At 38.7% G+C, this 16,881-nt stretch overlaps 3 protein-coding genes across 3 annotated transcripts; all 3 read right to left on the reverse strand.

Annotated features, from left to right (window-relative positions):
* Positions 1–562: 562 nt before the first annotated feature.
* On the reverse strand, positions 563–8,379 carry oscp1b (organic solute carrier partner 1b). Its single transcript, XM_069703833.1, has 10 exons — positions 8,157–8,379; positions 6,123–6,277; positions 5,649–5,816; positions 4,655–4,735; positions 4,412–4,515; positions 3,809–3,937; positions 3,295–3,364; positions 2,908–3,047; positions 2,721–2,784; positions 563–1,983 (listed from the first exon to the last, which is right to left on the reverse strand). The coding sequence occupies exons 1-10, from the start codon at positions 8,266–8,268 to the stop codon at positions 1,864–1,866; spliced, it is 1,143 nt and encodes a 380-aa protein (XP_069559934.1). The 5' UTR covers positions 8,269–8,379; the 3' UTR covers positions 563–1,863.
* A 221-nt stretch (positions 8,380–8,600) lies between these two features.
* LOC138623926 (cornifelin homolog) lies at positions 8,601–10,549 on the reverse strand. Its single transcript, XM_069703729.1, has 4 exons — positions 10,446–10,549; positions 9,609–9,756; positions 9,345–9,481; positions 8,601–9,121 (listed from the first exon to the last, which is right to left on the reverse strand). The coding sequence occupies exons 2-4, from the start codon at positions 9,718–9,720 to the stop codon at positions 9,017–9,019; spliced, it is 354 nt and encodes a 117-aa protein (XP_069559830.1). The 5' UTR covers positions 9,721–9,756; positions 10,446–10,549; the 3' UTR covers positions 8,601–9,016.
* Positions 10,550–11,847: 1,298 nt separating this feature from the next.
* Positions 11,848–16,549, reverse strand: mrps15 (mitochondrial ribosomal protein S15). Its single transcript, XM_069703730.1, has 8 exons — positions 16,328–16,549; positions 13,721–13,789; positions 13,555–13,630; positions 13,388–13,436; positions 13,162–13,246; positions 12,982–13,040; positions 12,426–12,617; positions 11,848–12,168 (listed from the first exon to the last, which is right to left on the reverse strand). Exons 1-8 carry the CDS (start codon positions 16,449–16,451, stop codon positions 12,058–12,060), a joined length of 765 nt encoding a protein of 254 aa, XP_069559831.1. The 5' UTR covers positions 16,452–16,549; the 3' UTR covers positions 11,848–12,057.
* Positions 16,550–16,881: the final 332 nt, after the last annotated feature.

Below are 16,881 nucleotides of genomic sequence, written 5' to 3' on the forward strand. Positions count from 1 at the left end.
AGTGCAAACTTTATATGAAGTCAAACAAACAGACAAAAGAAAATATGTGGTGATTATTATATTTTTTGTGGCAAACAACTTCTGTGTTGTTTGTGAAAGTGCTGCTAAAAAAGGACTAACCTTTTTTGATACACAGGAAAGTTGTGGTGATCTTTTTTTTTTTTCTTTTTCTGGCAAGCTCTGTTGAATTCAATGAAGAGTGTTGCAGGATGACTCGCATGAGCTCTGGTTTCTGTTTGTTTTGCAAGTAGGCTGTATCCTCAGGGCACATAGTGTTTCTCATTCCTCTTATGCCGAGCTTATTGGGAAGACCTCACCAGAATCCTCCTCCCTCAGATCAATTCAGAGAAATGTCTCAGCATGTTTTGCCTGCATGGTATGCACCGTGTTTGTTTGTGTGTGTGTGTGTGTGTGTGTGTGTGGCTGGCTGACTGGAGAAGTACAGACTATTACTTTATTACTTTGACTCGTCTGCAGACAGACTGCACATCTTGCGTACCACAGATTACTGTTGCTTAAGGAATTCATCTGTGCTGGAGAAGGGGAGTCTTATCGTGGATGATGTTGAAGTAAATTGCTTTTAATGTTCTGGTTTATAGGTATATCACTGAAGTATACATCAAAATGATAAATCAAACTTTGTTTGTTTTTATTTTAGTGGTTCCTGCACTCCGAAGGGCAAATTAGTAAAGAAAACCTTGGTCAAAGGAGCACATCTATCACCTTTTGCTGGCTTTTAAATAAAAGGAGTGTTATCACAATGTGTGGCATTCAGTTTGGACTGATGACAGAAAGAACATGCTGCCTGTAAAGATCGTACAGCTCCCCCTGCTGCTAGAAATGACTGACTACAACACACTATTACAATGTTCATGCCATTTTAACACTGTATTGCATCAGTACTAAAGCTTATGATACACTTAATGGCATAATGCATATAACAACATGTTATTATTATTATTGGTAATTTTTTCATCTATTCATTAAAAATGTCACATTCAACAATTGCAGGAATATACACTTCCCTATACACAGAATATGATACATTCAATGAATAAAGTATGCAATAAACATATTTACATATTGGACAATTGCTTATATTACATTACTCTATATTATAACAATACACTCATGTGCACATGAGAACATCTCTGGGTCTTATCTCAAAATTCATAGACATCACAGGGTTGTGGGATATGTCTGACAAGTTGCTCCCGATGTTAGATGAACACATTTCTTACCAAAACAAAGATTTGAGTATCTACTTCTCACCATAGAAAGAGCACTTGGGTTTCCTCTGATTCTATAACAACATCATTTAATACAGAAGAGGTTAACAAACTCTTCACACTGTGTGAATAAAAGACATACTTGTAATGCAAAATATCACGAAATAAACAATCTTGCAATTATGGCTAGAAAATCAACTAAAACTGTGATGTAATTGTAACTGTGACTGTGACTGACATTTAAGGAAAGACATTTGAAAATAAAGGAAAGGTATCTTATGTGCTGATGTTAAAAAATGCCAACATCTTGACATTATGTAAAATGTTTTGCTATTATCACATACACTTGTTCAACACGCTGACACTGTTGCACTGAAACTCTTCAGTTTATAGCAACCATACTTTTATAGCATATTACAGCTTAAGGTTTGTTGTTAAATGCAAATATAAAGTTGTTTGTCAGACAACCAATGGAAACACCTGCTCACATCTGCATTTAAAAGCACCTCAAAAGCAAGGTTCTCTGTCTGCATGTGAGGTTGCTGCAGTGTATTTGCAGATATAGACAGCAGACTGGCCTTCAGTAGTAGACGATGCATTGCATCCTGGGCATTTCTGTCAAGGGGTGACCGTGTCACAGTCCGTCCATCATGGCCAGAAGGTCATCTCCTTTGCTGCTGGCACTGGGAGACTGATCTCCAGATTCTGTAAACTCTCCCATGATCTTGGCCAGCTCAGCATTGGCTTGCTGGTCCTGAAAGACAATGTTGTCCACCAATCACTGTGTTAGAGTGATCATCACAAGGACTTATACCTCATTACAGTAAATCCGGTTTGAGGCAAAGCCTCACATCCTTGATTATTGACTATATGTATTTAAGTGTGTCCCTAAGATAAGTGACGTTTGGCTCTTGTTTATTAGGGATAAAAGACAGCTTATGAGTTGTGAGGCCAACATGTCTGGGCCAGTGCACACTACAAGGTTTTTGCAGAGGTTTGTCAGTCCCAAATTTGTTAGATCTGAGTTGAAAAGCCTGGAGTTATCACAAAATATGTGCTCATGCCTATCCCCACGAGTCCAAGCATGTCCAAGGTGGGTCCAGACACTACATTGGGTTTCAAACATGTTTGATTTCATTGCAGCCAAAAGCAAGATGCAACTGGGGGACCTTGGCGACAAGGGTAAAATGACAGGGGGTAGTAGTATCCAATCAGAGAGCAAGAGGAAAAGGGGCTTTGAAAAGGGAAGCTGATAGTCCAAAACAAAACAAATAACATGACCATGAACCAGAGTAAATATGCTATTAATACATCTTGTCTGAGATCAGTTGTGTAGTTTGTACCCTGATAACAGGGACAAAACAGTCCTGTGGTTGGACAGCGTTTCTGTCATTTATTGTGCTGTAAAATTGAGATGACTATTAAACAAATACTGGACATGTAACTCTTTCCTCCAAAAATAATTTGTGAGGAGAGCTATCGAAGCTTTACCTTTGTGGCTTGGATGTTTATGACTCCATATGAAAGATCATTGGGTCTTGATATTAACGCCTCTCTGTGATAAAGAGGAGTCACGATGTTAGTTGTGATTGATTCAAACAAGATAAATAGTATTTTTCAAACAGGAAACAGTAGCAGTTTAATTTTAGTGCCATACATCACATATAAGCATACTTACTCTTCCTCTTCATCTGTGGCAAAGAGGTTAACTCGGAAGCCGGTGTCTGTGTTTCCAGGTTTCTGAACTTCTAACCCCCCCATTAACCTGGCCAACAGGTTCAGTTCCTCTTTGGCTAGAGGGTTTGGAGCAGTATTGACCTGTTGACACACAATTGCTTGTTCACTTTACTTGTTTACAAGATCCTGTTCTTAATGATGATATGGCATCAGGAAGTAAAGTATAGCTCTGTTCCAGGGTCTCTTCATCAAATTCCTGGGCCTGTTATACACTGACTGACACCGTAAAGAGTTAAAACACATCAGAAGAACCAATCTTAAAGCTCTATTTGTCAAAAATAACCTTAATTATTTCCTTTGAGTATTAATAAAACAATTATTGTTTCACCTTTGTGTGTTGAGCAGAATTTTTAGATGTACCAGACATGTGAGTCTCCACGGGGCGGCTTACACTGTACCTGAATGAAAACATGACAAAGAGAGAATCAGTGCATATGTCCATGTAACATACTGACAAAAGATGACTTGCAAATGCTTTATTTATAATACCTTGGAAATATACCGGCAAACTATCATAGCATTAATTAAGATGATTAAAGCAAACATTTGTGGGCTTTTTGGTTTGTTTAATCATCTAGTAGATTTGATACTTTTTACTAAATGGTAGATTCTCCATCATTTAATCCTCTACAGGTATTCACACCATAATATTAAGAAACAGACCACAGATGCTAAAGTGTTTTGCACTCTATGACAAGGACTGATGTGTTATCTGGACTATCAGGCCCAACTGTTGTTTATTTAATGATTTCAAAATATCTCTTGACCTGGATGACGTATGGTTCTTAACCAACTGCCACAGTTGAAAAAGTACCGAGTCATGTTCAGTTGCAGTGCCTTACATGTTTGTGCCTAGTTTTGTGACCCTGTCTCCAAAAATCTCAAAAGATCCCTCCCGGAGCGCCGCATTGTAGTTCCCTCCATTATTGAAGTGCAGCCTTTTCATTTCCCCACCAGTACAGCTGAACATCCTGAAACGACCAGAAAACACAAAAGTGCAGACAAGAAAGCTGTCAATACCTTCTGTATCCACAGCACTTCCCTTTGCCTATGATATAATTCATTGTCTTAAGTAGGTGGCTCAGCTCAGATGTTTGCATGTGAGCGTGTTTCCTCGATGCTTTAAATGTTTCACTGTGCAAATACAATCCTTAAGAAATTTGATCCAAGCTAAACATACAGCGCATCTAAAATTAGAAGTCAAACGCTTGTTCAACAAAACCTCTGTAATGCAATTAGCCGCAGAGAAGCCTACATAACATCAGATTACAGTGTCTAAGTAAGATAGTAAGCAGGCTATATAGAAGACATAAAGTCAAACATTAAAGATCACTGGATGGATCAATGGCTAAGTTAACTATGAGGGACACTTTTTCTATCTCAGTCACCTCTGTCATTCTTTAGAGTATTTCGGTCTGAGGGATAAGAGCTGTACACTGTAGTACCTTATCAAGCCAGGGACTTGTGTTCCATGGGGCACAGGACCAGTGGTGGAAAGTACAAAGCGGCCATTTGAGTTCTGGACTTTGTCCTTTAGAAAAATAGACACCTGGCGTAGAAGAGAAAGACACAGAAAGAGAGGGGGGAAAAAAGACATACGAAAGCAAATAAATCACAAAACAAAAAGGAGTGTTACTTCTGTAATTAATACGGTTCCCATAATTAAATGTCACATTTAATGGACTTACCCTTATGTGCATGTCTTGGAAGAAGATAAGAAGAGTTTGTCTAATCAACTGGAATTCACCATAGGACATCGGTGTATACATCTAAGAAGTAAAGAAAGAGTAAAGATATCTAAACTGGTGTAAAAAAGTGTGTGTGTGTGTGAGGGGGGGCTGGAAGATGAGCATAAAGGCAAAAAAAAATAATATTCTAAAATATTTACATCTATCTTTTGTATATTTTCTATCAATAAATGTGCAGTCAGTCACTACAAAAAAATATTAGACACTTCTCATGTCTGAATTGGCATTAATAAAAACATAATTATGTACTAAATAATGAAATGAGAACTAGCTTTTATGCGGTTAAAATTTTTTAGATTAAGAAGATTTTAAAAATATTATAATCTATGTATAATAAATAAAAACAAATTAATTTACTTTCAAAATGTATCTTTCTCTAAGGCATTGCCACTTAATGCTTATATCAAAAGCTTCTATTGTTACCTCGGCATGTTGTAGGACCGGGCAGCTTTCTCTGTCTTAATTGTAAACGTCTGATATGTGGGCCTTCCAAAATGTATTTAGTTATAAGATTGTGACACAGATCGGACTTTCCTCTTGATCATGTAACTACACTGCAGGTTCTTAAATCCTGCCTGAGAACAAACAATGACTAGTAATATGTTACTAGCTAGTATAAAGACAGTTCATAATCCACAGCTGACAATACATTAATAAACTCTCTCTGACTCTCTTTTTTTTATTTTTACTCTTAATTGGTTTCCCTCCCCTCTTCTTTGTATAGTAAAACAAGTTTGCGATCCTTTTTGTAGTTTATCTCTTCTAACACACACACACACACACACACACACACACACACACACACACACACACACACACACACACACACACACACACACACACACACACACACACACACACACAAAATAACAAATTTGCTACCTGCTCCTGTTGATAAAAAAATGTGACGACAGTGAAGTCCCACATGTCGTACCTCTATAAGCTGCAGGTAGGTCTCATCGACCTGGCTGAGGATGCTGGGAGTATCTTTCACAAAGTCTTTGATTGCATCCATGTGGTTGAAGGAGACGAGGAGGATGTCCTTCGGTCGAGGACAGAGAAGCACCTGATATTTGAAAGCCATGGTCATCAGGTCATAGAGCTGTAAAGAGGGGCACAAGGTAACTGTCTCGGTCATCCAAAATAAATGCATGGTGTTGTTGTATAATAAACAGCAGGGGGAGCCACATACAGAGTGTATGTATTGCTCTATAATGCAGCCGTACAGCATTATGGGTAAACTTAAAGGCAACAAAATGATATAGTAAACTAGTCATGCACTTGTTATGCAAAGGACTGATTGGTATGTAGATTAATAAAAAGGGATGCATAACAAACAGCCAGCTCTGTGAAGTTGATGAAGGAACGTGATTGATGTGTGGCAACATCTGTGTACATAACAACTCACCTTGTCCATACTAGCTTGGTTGAGTCTCATTATGGATGCATGAGCCAGCCTGTCGAACACAGTCCGCAGCGCCTTCTTGGAATAAAGCTCCTGTGGCTTGAAAAGTTCTTCCAGGAACTTCTTGTTGAACATGGTGGTGATTATGTCATTCATAACTAGTCAGGCAAACAGCACAACAGACAAGTCCACAAAGAGGTTAGACAAATGTACTTTCCACATTGCAGGATGAGAAGCAGGGAGAGGAGCACTCTATACTATATACTGGCCAAACCAATTTCATCAAGAGCTTAATCCCAAAGGCCCTAACAAAGCAGCAGCATGGCGAGCCATCAGCAATTTATCCTAATTGGTAGAAGGCCTACATCCAGATTGTAAATGGTTTGGTTACAAGATTATGGTTTGCTGTTCTCACTTCTGTGCATCACTGTCGTAGCTAATCCCAATCACTGTTAATATCTGTCAAAGGTCAAACCATTCAACTATATTCACCTTTTTACATTTTGCAGGAGCTCTATTTACCCGTAAAGCAAGCGGAAGCTCAATTAACTAAAGGAAGAGAGAAATAAAAAAATAAAAAAAATGGAATAGAATAAAAAAAAGTTGGGAAAACAACCTTAGTCTTGGTGCTGACATAGATTAGAAATGGGGTGAGCCCCAGATGGTGTTCTCCACATATGCTGAAAAGCACATGAATACATTATGAAGCGCATGTATTTTTTTTGGCACATAAAACATTGATTTTTAGACAAAAGCCAGCTTGGGAGCTTGGAAACTTTCTTTAACTTGACTCACAGAATTTGGACATATTTGACCTAATTACAACTAAGGAATTCATAATCAATTAAGTTTGTGGCTAGGGCCTGATCACCTGAGTGGCCCAGCATCTGACAGCACATGATTAGTGAGTTGATCAGTGCGAATAAGGTCTTATCTGCTGTTCATTTACCTATTGTTAATGCAGCGGGTGGCGAGGCTGAAGCAGAGCAAAGAGCTGCAAATGCATTAGTGCATGATAGGAATACCTCTCTTTCTGTCCTCCTCTATCCAGCCGGCTATTGTGGAAACTTTATGAATTAAAAGAAGTTAGATGAAATTATGTTCTGAAACCAGACTGTTTATTACATCTCTCTGTCAAATGTGGTTCTACACCAGGGGTGTCAAACTCACTTTAGTTAAGGGGCCACATACTGCCAGACCAGTAAAATCATAGCATAATAACGCATACATAACGACAACATTTCTCTATGTTTAAATCATTGGTGAAGGTTTTTGGATGATAAACCCTATTTTAAAGGTCTTTCTACAATAAACTAGAAACATAAAGACCAAAAACTCAAGACATTAGCCCACTGTTTATCTGCCTGGGCTCTCTGCAGATTCCCTCGCTTTGTGACGCGTTTGACGTCACATTATTGACGTCAATAGTCAATTGACTGTTTCTGAAGCAATTACTGGATCGATTAAAAAAAAAAAAATTACAAAACGTTTGTACTCATAAACCTCCATATTCTCATAGAAATGCAATGTATGTCTTTCTGTAATTTTCACACTTAGCAAAGTCATCCGGCGGGCCGAGCTGGACCCCCTGGCGGGCCGGATCCGGCCCGCGGGCCGTATGTTTGACACCCCTGTTAAATCTACACGATAGATGTATGCTGAACATGTATGTACACCATATAGCATTAAAAGTCATTCTGCGGGAGCCAGGCTGTCTACTAAAGCCCGTTATGATAGAAGTGGCTTCCCATTTATAGACAATAAATCACAGGAAATAACAAAACTTACTTCATTGTCCAACAATGGTGGTCTACGCGGGTTACTTCACCAAAACACAACCAACTGACTCATTCATTTTTTTTTTTACCTCTTGACTATATTGACTTTCACTGAGTCGCCGATACTTACCGACACACCAACAAGTAAACAAACAAACAGACTAAACTGAACGTGTACTTCTCACGGGGTGACATTAACGTTTCACTTGCAGCAGGGTGACATTTGTGTTGTTAGCCGTTTAGCTGCTAAGCCAGCTACCTTTCTTAGCTTTGTCAGCGGGTATATTCTGTGCTCGAAGCCGCTGGTCCAGGATGTACAGCATTTCGCCGCCGAGGTTAATAAAGAGTAGCGGCAGAGTCCTCGAAGACATGACGGTATCTGAACGCTTGAATCTTTTCGGGGGAAAAAAATAAATAAATGAAGGCAGCCAAGCGACTGTGGCTAGCCCGAGTGTTTGCCGTGCGATTCTGTCTGTTTGGTAAAGCCTCTTCTGGTTGCCAGGCCACGAAGAAAGCAGCCAATCAGAGGTTCTGGTGTAAGGGTAAGGGGCGGGGCCAGAGGAGCGTAAAACTTTCTTTTTAACCAGCGTGAATTTAAAGGAGCTGTCTTTGTGCGCCTGCGTCACGTGCTATTAGAGCCCGTGTTTCTGGGGAATCTCGTGAGAATATAGAGTAAAAAAATAAAAATAAAAAAAATACAAACTCAGCTCATTTATTTATTATGTTTCCATCATATCAGAACACAAAATAATGTATATGTTTTCTAACTTGTTTAATTGAAAAATGGAAATTACTCATTCGTTTAACTGTTGACAACTTCATTGCTGATACCATAACATATGATAAAGGACATCAAGTACGTTTAATTTAGGGGGTCACAACTTCGACAGTAGGTCAAATGATCCTCACATCACCATCACATTTGGAGTTGTTACATATTTCTTTTACATTGAAGAGTAAACAAAATAAATTTACACAGGTGCATACTGAAAAATTACATTTAATGCATTGAACTGCATGTTTATTTAGCAGCTCCATCTTTGCTCTGCTTATGTGAAAGCTCAAGGAATAAACAAATTACCTACAAGCTGAGCATAATCAAAAAACTCCCTCCTGTTATTACAGTGTGACGTCTCCATTCCTGATGCGGATTTCTCGCGCCATCCTGCACACTTCACAAAGTCCGCAGAAAAAAGTCATCAAGGCATCATTGCACACTGTTCCCTGTGGTTAAAAAAATTGCAACAACAAATCAAACTCAACGTTAACCTTCTTTGAGGAAGTGTGCAGTGCTTTGTGTTTCTCAATTTCAAGGAACACCCAACATTTCCTATTTTCATGAAATCTTTAACTTTTATAAGAGCCAGGTTATTGCAGAGCCCAAGACACAAGAAAGGGCATTCTGAAACTTGAATCATTAATAGCTATGTTGGTTTGTGTAACATACCTGAATACCGTAGGTCAGTCTCATATGAGTCCTCATGGCCGTCAAGCCTCCTGGCACACAAGCCAAACAACTGTGTTCTCCATACTTATTTGCTGTGTAGCAGCTCAGAGCCATTGGGCAGATAAAACCAAGGGCACCTGAACAACGGAATTAATTTAAGATCATTTCTTTGTGAATTTTTGACCCAGAAAACACAATCTCTCTGAACAAAACATGCCTGAGTGTATCTTTGGTGCATGGACAAATTGTGTGACATATACTCACAGACGAATATGTCACTGCAGCAGGAGCACAAGCCTGTGCTCCATTCTCCTGTTTGGACATTTGTCCCGTAGCCGCCTGCGCCTGGTTGATGGGAGACCACCGGGTTCGACATTTGGATCACTGGATCTGCTTGTTTTGATTTAGCTATCTAGTTAAAGACACATTCAGCTGTAAGAACTGTGGCAAAAGTGCAGATTGTTGCAATATTCTTGTCACATTTGCTCATGTAATTTCCAGAGTAAGAAGTGTCACAGTGCTCTCAATGGGAGAATAAAACCTACGATATCATGAATGTGTTCGACACACTCTACCACTCAATCAGCACTCAGTAAGATCAACGCAAAGCTATTTCAACAAATGCTTTTAGAGAGTTTTTTCCTTTAACACCAAACAAGACCTGGACCTGCTTTGCGCATTTTGTGTGATTTACACAATAATAAAGTGTTAATTGTTTTGCAATCAGAAAGTCCTTCCCAACACAGACAGTGTGTACCAATTTAAGATGTAGATTACTAATCTTGCTCAGATTTGTTTTGAAATTTGGTTTAAAGTTGAAAGACTTGACTTTTTGAGTTTTTTTTGGGAATTTTGTCTTTAGGATTTTGTTTCTGTAACTATATTCTGTATTTAGTTGGGACAGTAGTAGATCATTATACAGGTATATTTAAATATGTTATTGAAACACATGCCATGTTATCTTTTATTAATGCTGCAGCAAATCATTTATTGTATGAATTTATAAGGTTTAGTGTTTTGATTTGCAAATATCAGTTTAACTAAATGAGCAGTAAAGTTAGAAGTTAACCTACTGCAAGCGGAAAAAAAGGTGTCACTTACCAGAAGATTGTGTGAGTCTGAACTCCTCCTGATCAAACTGACAAGCTGCACACCACACAGGAAGCTGTGACGGAGGTAGAGCTGTGAAATGCTGGTTTGCTAACAAACTGCTGTTTCTGCGGATGACAAACATATGCAGTGATGCACTGTGGGTCAACAAACGAAAACTACTGCTTTGCTTTGAGGCTGATTGATGCTAAATTCTCAAACAGCAGCAGGTCAATAGATTGCATATCGGCTGATGACTGAGATCAGCTCTGCACAGTTCAGGGAACTCATGCAGTTCTCAGAGTTGTTTAGACCACACTTTCATGTGTTACCCACAAATGCATCACGTTCTTTGTCACATGGTTTTAAGGTTTTAATCGATCAACAAGTCATCAGTGCAGTTTGTAAAAGCAGGCATGTATTTACTCAGGAGTCAAACCAGCACCAAACTACATGCAGTTGTCCATCCATCCATTATCTATACCCGTTATATCCTGAACAGGGTCACGGGGGGGGGGGGGGGGGGGGGGGCTGGAGCCAATCTCAGCTCACTTTGGGCGAAGGCAGGGTACACTCTGGACAGGTCGGCAGTCCATCACAGGGCCTGCATGCAGTTGTTTTAAGATTAACTGAATCCCCCGAGGGAATTCAAGGCTTCATATTGATGTCCATGTTGTACACACGTGTGCATTTGTTGTTATTGCAAGACTGACCTCTGAAATAACTTGAAACATTGAGAGGCAAAAATTAAGTTCATTCAGAAGGTAGTGAAGGTGATACTTTGGGAATGTATTATTTTGTTATCTTGCACATTGGGTATGAAATTAAATGATGAATATGTGATTGTATGACAGTTTGTGATGTTGTACAGGATCACAAGATCTTTTTTATTGGGACCAAAAACATCTAAATGACCAAAAATCTGTAGCAACTCCACCTCTAGCTTCAACGTGACCTGTTTCATTAACATGTGGCAGTCAACAAAATTTTGACACAAGTTTTTCTATGACATTGCATTACTTTTAATAGCCTTTTCTATAAGAACGTTTGACATCATATCATTTAAACTATCCTGAAAAAGATGAATCATATTGAAATAAACAGAAATGCTCCTAAAAATGTAGGAAATTAGGCATAATGTAAAACCCCAAACACGGCAAACACAGTTAAAATAGTATTGAAAGAAGAAGTACTAATAATGTGATTGCTTAGTACTGAAGATTGCGCAATAACTTGCCTGTCAGTGTCCACCCACAGAATGCTGTTTAGGCGTAGTTCTCATGTGATTCACCACATGGCGAGTTATCCTTTCAGCTGCAGCCGAAACTTTGCAGTCTGGCTTCACAACTTTTGTTTTGTGCAGACACATATTAAACATATCTAACTGATAGTCAATCATCTCAGAGTGAATACATTTCAATACAACTTTGTGGGACATTTTTATTTTCATTAGGTTGTGACACTTTCAGATGATTCTGACATCAACCTGAAAGCAAACGCAAATAATATTGTATGATGGTACACATGAAAAAAAAAGAACCTATTTATCCACATGCCACTTCACCACATCTGAAGGTGTGAAAGTGAAGATTTCCATCGAGACAAACATTTACAATGAGCTGTTTCATTGGGTCTCAGCTGCTTTTGTCTTGTCTGCCTCCGTTTCTGTGGAGCTTAAACTCTGCTTCATCTCCATTCTCTGCTGTGCTCTCTGCTTCTGCACTGCTTTGAAGACCTGACAAGAGAGAGACACACACAAACCAGCATGAAATGTCACCCTCAACATGTTGGCGTAAACAAACCTACAAGGAAGCTTGAGGTAATGCTTTAAGACACAAGTGGTAAAGTCTTGTGTTTAATGGATATCTAAATTTACAGCCTTGTCCAGCTGATATCACTGTTATACAGGACACTGCCCAATTAAAACAATACACACTATTGTGCAAAGTAAATATGAATGTAAGCAGAATAATGTGGTTATTGGTTTGCTACCTTGATGCAGAACTCTTTCTTGGCCAGCCAGCGGCGGGTGGCCCGTCTGTAGTACTCTGGGGGGAAGGTGTAAGTGATGCCCAGCTGCTCACACACTTTCTCAAAGGTGTCAAAGCGAACCAACCGAAGGTTTTTCAAAAGCTTTTTCCTTCGGTCAATGGCCATCAGCATCCGCCTCTTGTTAGCTTTGTCCTGACATGAGACAACACATAAAAGTGAACTACAAATGGGATTTAAATAGTTTTAAACAGGCAGAAATAAAGCCCACTTTATACACTCATCTTCTAACAAATGCAACAGATAAACAGTTTCTAGGCTAGAGTCTTTATTCCCTATCTGTCATTTTTAATAAAACTCTTAGATGTGTGATGTAACATGGAAACTTCTGACCTCGGGTATATTACACATGTTTCGGTTTAATGTGGGGGAGTCACAGGATATCCTGTAGCACATTGCATGCAGGAAATATGGAGAGACATACTCATATGTGAAAGCTCTGGTGGTACGAGTCAACTGCCCTGAAACATGTTAGTTACATCATTTTTATAAAACCCACCTTGTGATGTTTTTGCAAATGTTCCTGATAGTTTCGGATTCTTGCAGTCAAAACAGCCACTGAAGAGAGACAGATCAGAGGGGCAATTTAATCATCATACCATTCATTTATAGTAAGATGTGGCTTCTGTTTGATCATGCACATAGTGTGTTCACTAAAATACAAACACTGGCATCTCACCCTTAACTTCCACTGAGCTGTGGTCACTTTCGTCCCTCTGGACTTTTGCAATCAGCTGCTCCTTTTTCAGCTGCAGCTTTTCACTCTGAAGACATGAACATCATTAGTTTTATGTGTTAGTTATAATAATCTACTTGTTTATGACTCTACATTCTGAAAAAGGTAGACCAACATGCATTTCTCGGGAGGCAATCACAAAGAAATGAACAACACAGTGATGTCTTACATGACTCGCCAACTCCAATGAGAGAAGTCGCTTGACAATGTCGTCACTCCTGTTAGCAGGAAAAAAAAGTGGTGTCAAAGGAGTATATGATTAATCTAATACATATTTGAATGCACATTGATCATGTGTTGTAAATTTAAATTTTACACGTTTGTATGTGCGCTTACGTTTGAGTGAGGGGTACAGCTGCATAATCCAACATCAGCATTGTTGGAGGGAGATCACTGAGCTGGCTCTCCGGACCTGGAAGAAACCAGATACTTAGACGAAAACATTTAGCTTAAATCAGGTGCAAAAGGTACAAACATGGTTTGATGATGCCTCATAAGATACCTGTCTTCTTTTTCTTTGCAACCCGAGCATAATGTCTCACTGGTGGTGGAACAGCGAAGCTTCCTGCAACTGAGAAAGAAAAATGTTGGAATCTTTGTGCCTTTTCACACATTTGTAATAGATTCAATGATGGGAAAACAAATTTATAAAAAAAAAAAAAAATGCATAAACAAGAGGATCATCATTAGCTTGGGCTCAGAAGAGGACAAATAGCCAGTGCCTAAAGAGCAGGTGAATTAAAAATGAAATATTAAGGGTGGAAATGTAGTCAAAGCTGATGGTAACATGGAACCACAGAGGACGGGAGAGAATGTTTATCCTGCAAAAGACAAAAGTTACAAAAGAATTCAATACAATTATCTGTGTCACAGTTTTGCATGTTGGCAGTTTCACAATGATTGTGTATGTTAACATTATGTCCAAAGACACGCTATGGAACATTAAAGCTGAAGAAATGAGTGATACGTAAAGTAATATAGTTTGAAAAGTGACTTTCGATGGCTATAAAATATTGGTGTGGAAGAGGGACACTTTTTGCTCGACTTTTTCAGAAAGTCACTCCAATTCGTCCAAATCCAACAAACTCAGCTTTTCTTCTCTGGTGAGAGGAATTTTACAGGCTGACGATGCAACTGATCATCAAGTTTAAGGTGCGTGACTGAGCGAACGATTTCAAGAGCACCATCAAGACAATCTGTAAAATGTGGCTGTCCCACACTACAGATAAAACATGCCTGCGCATGTACCGGATGATGAGAGCACAGTGGTTTTCAATATCATGAAATTATGTCATTTTCTCCAAACACTAAAGATTCAGCCCTCCATTAGAAATCCAGCCACATGTACGACGAACACCGCAATCCACTGAAGACGATCGCAGCGATCTTTGGCGAATAGAACAGTTTATACTATTGTAAGAAAAGTCAAATATTTGAAGGCAGGTTACATTTTTTTTTTTATTAAAACCCTGACAGTGATTTTAGTTCTGTTTGCTAGAACTGTATAATTTATTTGATATTTCACAGACTAGAAACTGTACACCCAGTCAAATATATGATGACGTTGGCTTAAGAGTATTTCTTCACTGACATTACTGAAGTGGTCTACAAGCCATATTGCTCTGGGCAGGCCTGTGAATAAAGGGTTGGTACATTTGTGACTGTCAGCAACCGGAAAATAGGACGGTGTAAGTGAGAAAACAAGTTATCACATTCTAGTTAACTTGAAGGGAAAATGAAAGTAAAGCTTGTGATATGATGATAATAATAATGATACAAAACGATGCATTAGATTGAGCACGCAAACGAATACAGGGGGAAGCAAACACACGCAGTCTTAGAGAATAAAGTAGCATCAACGATCATGTTTAGTGGTGTCCGCAGGACCTCTTTTATAGTTCAACCTGCACAAATGTTTGGTACTAAACCTCAGACTTAAAGTCATTTTCAACTATCTAACAAGTCCACCAGTCAGGTTGTTGAGGATTATGTTATTAAATGCTCCCCAAAAATGTGAGAACCGGAGGAGGGAGACCAGAAATGCTGTCTGGAGTCTTGTTTCTACGATGTTAACAGTTCTCAGCAGTTATTACGCAAGAGGAATGACTATTTTAGCATAATGCAAACTCTTCAAAATGGTTTAAAATTAAAATAAGATTTGGCAAAACCTCTGAATTTCTACTGTAAGAGTGATATTTTAGAGCAATGCAACACACATAATGAGAGTATTAAATATACTTTTTGTATTTATGTATATATTTAGTTTGTAATTATGTTATTATTATTTATTTTTTAAATTGCTTATTCACTCGTCCGTTCCACTTGTGTGCTGCTGTAAAAGTACAAAAATGAGAAAAGGCCTAAGCCAATGTTCTTCCAATTCTAATTGAAAAATCACAGTTGTACTTAATTTAGTTTCAATGATTACAGGTTTTCTAAGTTGCGTGTCAGGTGCATTCACTTTTTCACCTTTGAGTTTTTACTTTGATGCCTGTATTTCCAATATAGTTTTTCTAAAATATTTGTTTTGCTTGTTCAGAGACGGAAATACTCTACTTGTAAACTTGCAATGGCGATACAACTTTGAATCATAGGACATTTAAGTGATAATGCACACATAACGGTGTAGTTATGTATGTGTGTTATGTAGTTATGTAAATTAAAAAAAAAATTCCCCCTCGGGGATTAATAAAGTAAATACCTACCTACCTACCTAGTCCTATTGAATACACTAATAAGCTACAACATTAAAAAAAAAAAAACACTCACAGGTGACATATTAGGAATATTATAACAGTCCAGCACTACATTTTCAGTTCATGGGGATTGTTTAGCCGTTATTCAATTTGATTGAGAGCTGTTCATTTATTTTGATGATCATTTTGGCGACAGTAATTTTTTTTTTATTATTGTTACAGGGGGGGAGGTGTTCCTAATATTTTGACCCTCCCATTTGAATGAATTGGGGTTCCGAGTATTAGGAACCGACTGCTGTTAGTTAAGTAACGCCCCGGCTACCTAACATCTTAAAGGAAGGTGTTAGTGGACACTAGTCATAATAAAACGCTGTCTGCAGCTTCCACCGTTTTCCCATCGTGCCCACACTCACCGCGGCTCGCTGTCGGTGCTGAGCGTAAAGCCGAGCAGCTCGTCCAGGGTTTGACGGACGCAGCCGAGCACAGGGCACCGGCGGACGACTTCAGAGCGGCCCGCAGGCCTATTGTTGTGAACATGGCTAAGAAAGGTATCAAAATAAACTCTCTGCGATTGATGGAAATGCGAAAGGTAATCACACTTCGACCCCTACACGAAGATCGCCATTTTGGGTAGGACCAAACTAGCCGATTGACGATGGAGGCATGTAAAGGCCACGCTAACAATCCCAGAGCACATCGATCGGACAGTTTGATTTAATGAAAAAAAAACAAAAAAAAAACAGGAGTTAACAGAGTAAACCGAGTTTTGGAGTCTTTATCCTTTTACTTTTAATTAATTTTTGCATTTAACATGGTTTACTTTAATAACCAAATCTTTGTATTTCCTGTAATTGAGTTTTTTTTGTTTTTTTTGTTGTTAAAAATGGATTTCGGTAAGCAACCAACACAAGTTCTGACAGACCATAAACAATGGAGACAATTACACAAAAATAATTCAGAACAACAT

This window comes from Brachyistius frenatus, unplaced genomic scaffold (assembly GCF_029030835.1).
Source record: "Brachyistius frenatus isolate BFR_SWC_R1_liver_20210118 unplaced genomic scaffold, ASM2903083v1 Contig_48, whole genome shotgun sequence".
In the NCBI taxonomy this organism is placed as follows: domain Eukaryota; kingdom Metazoa; phylum Chordata; class Actinopteri; family Embiotocidae; genus Brachyistius; species Brachyistius frenatus.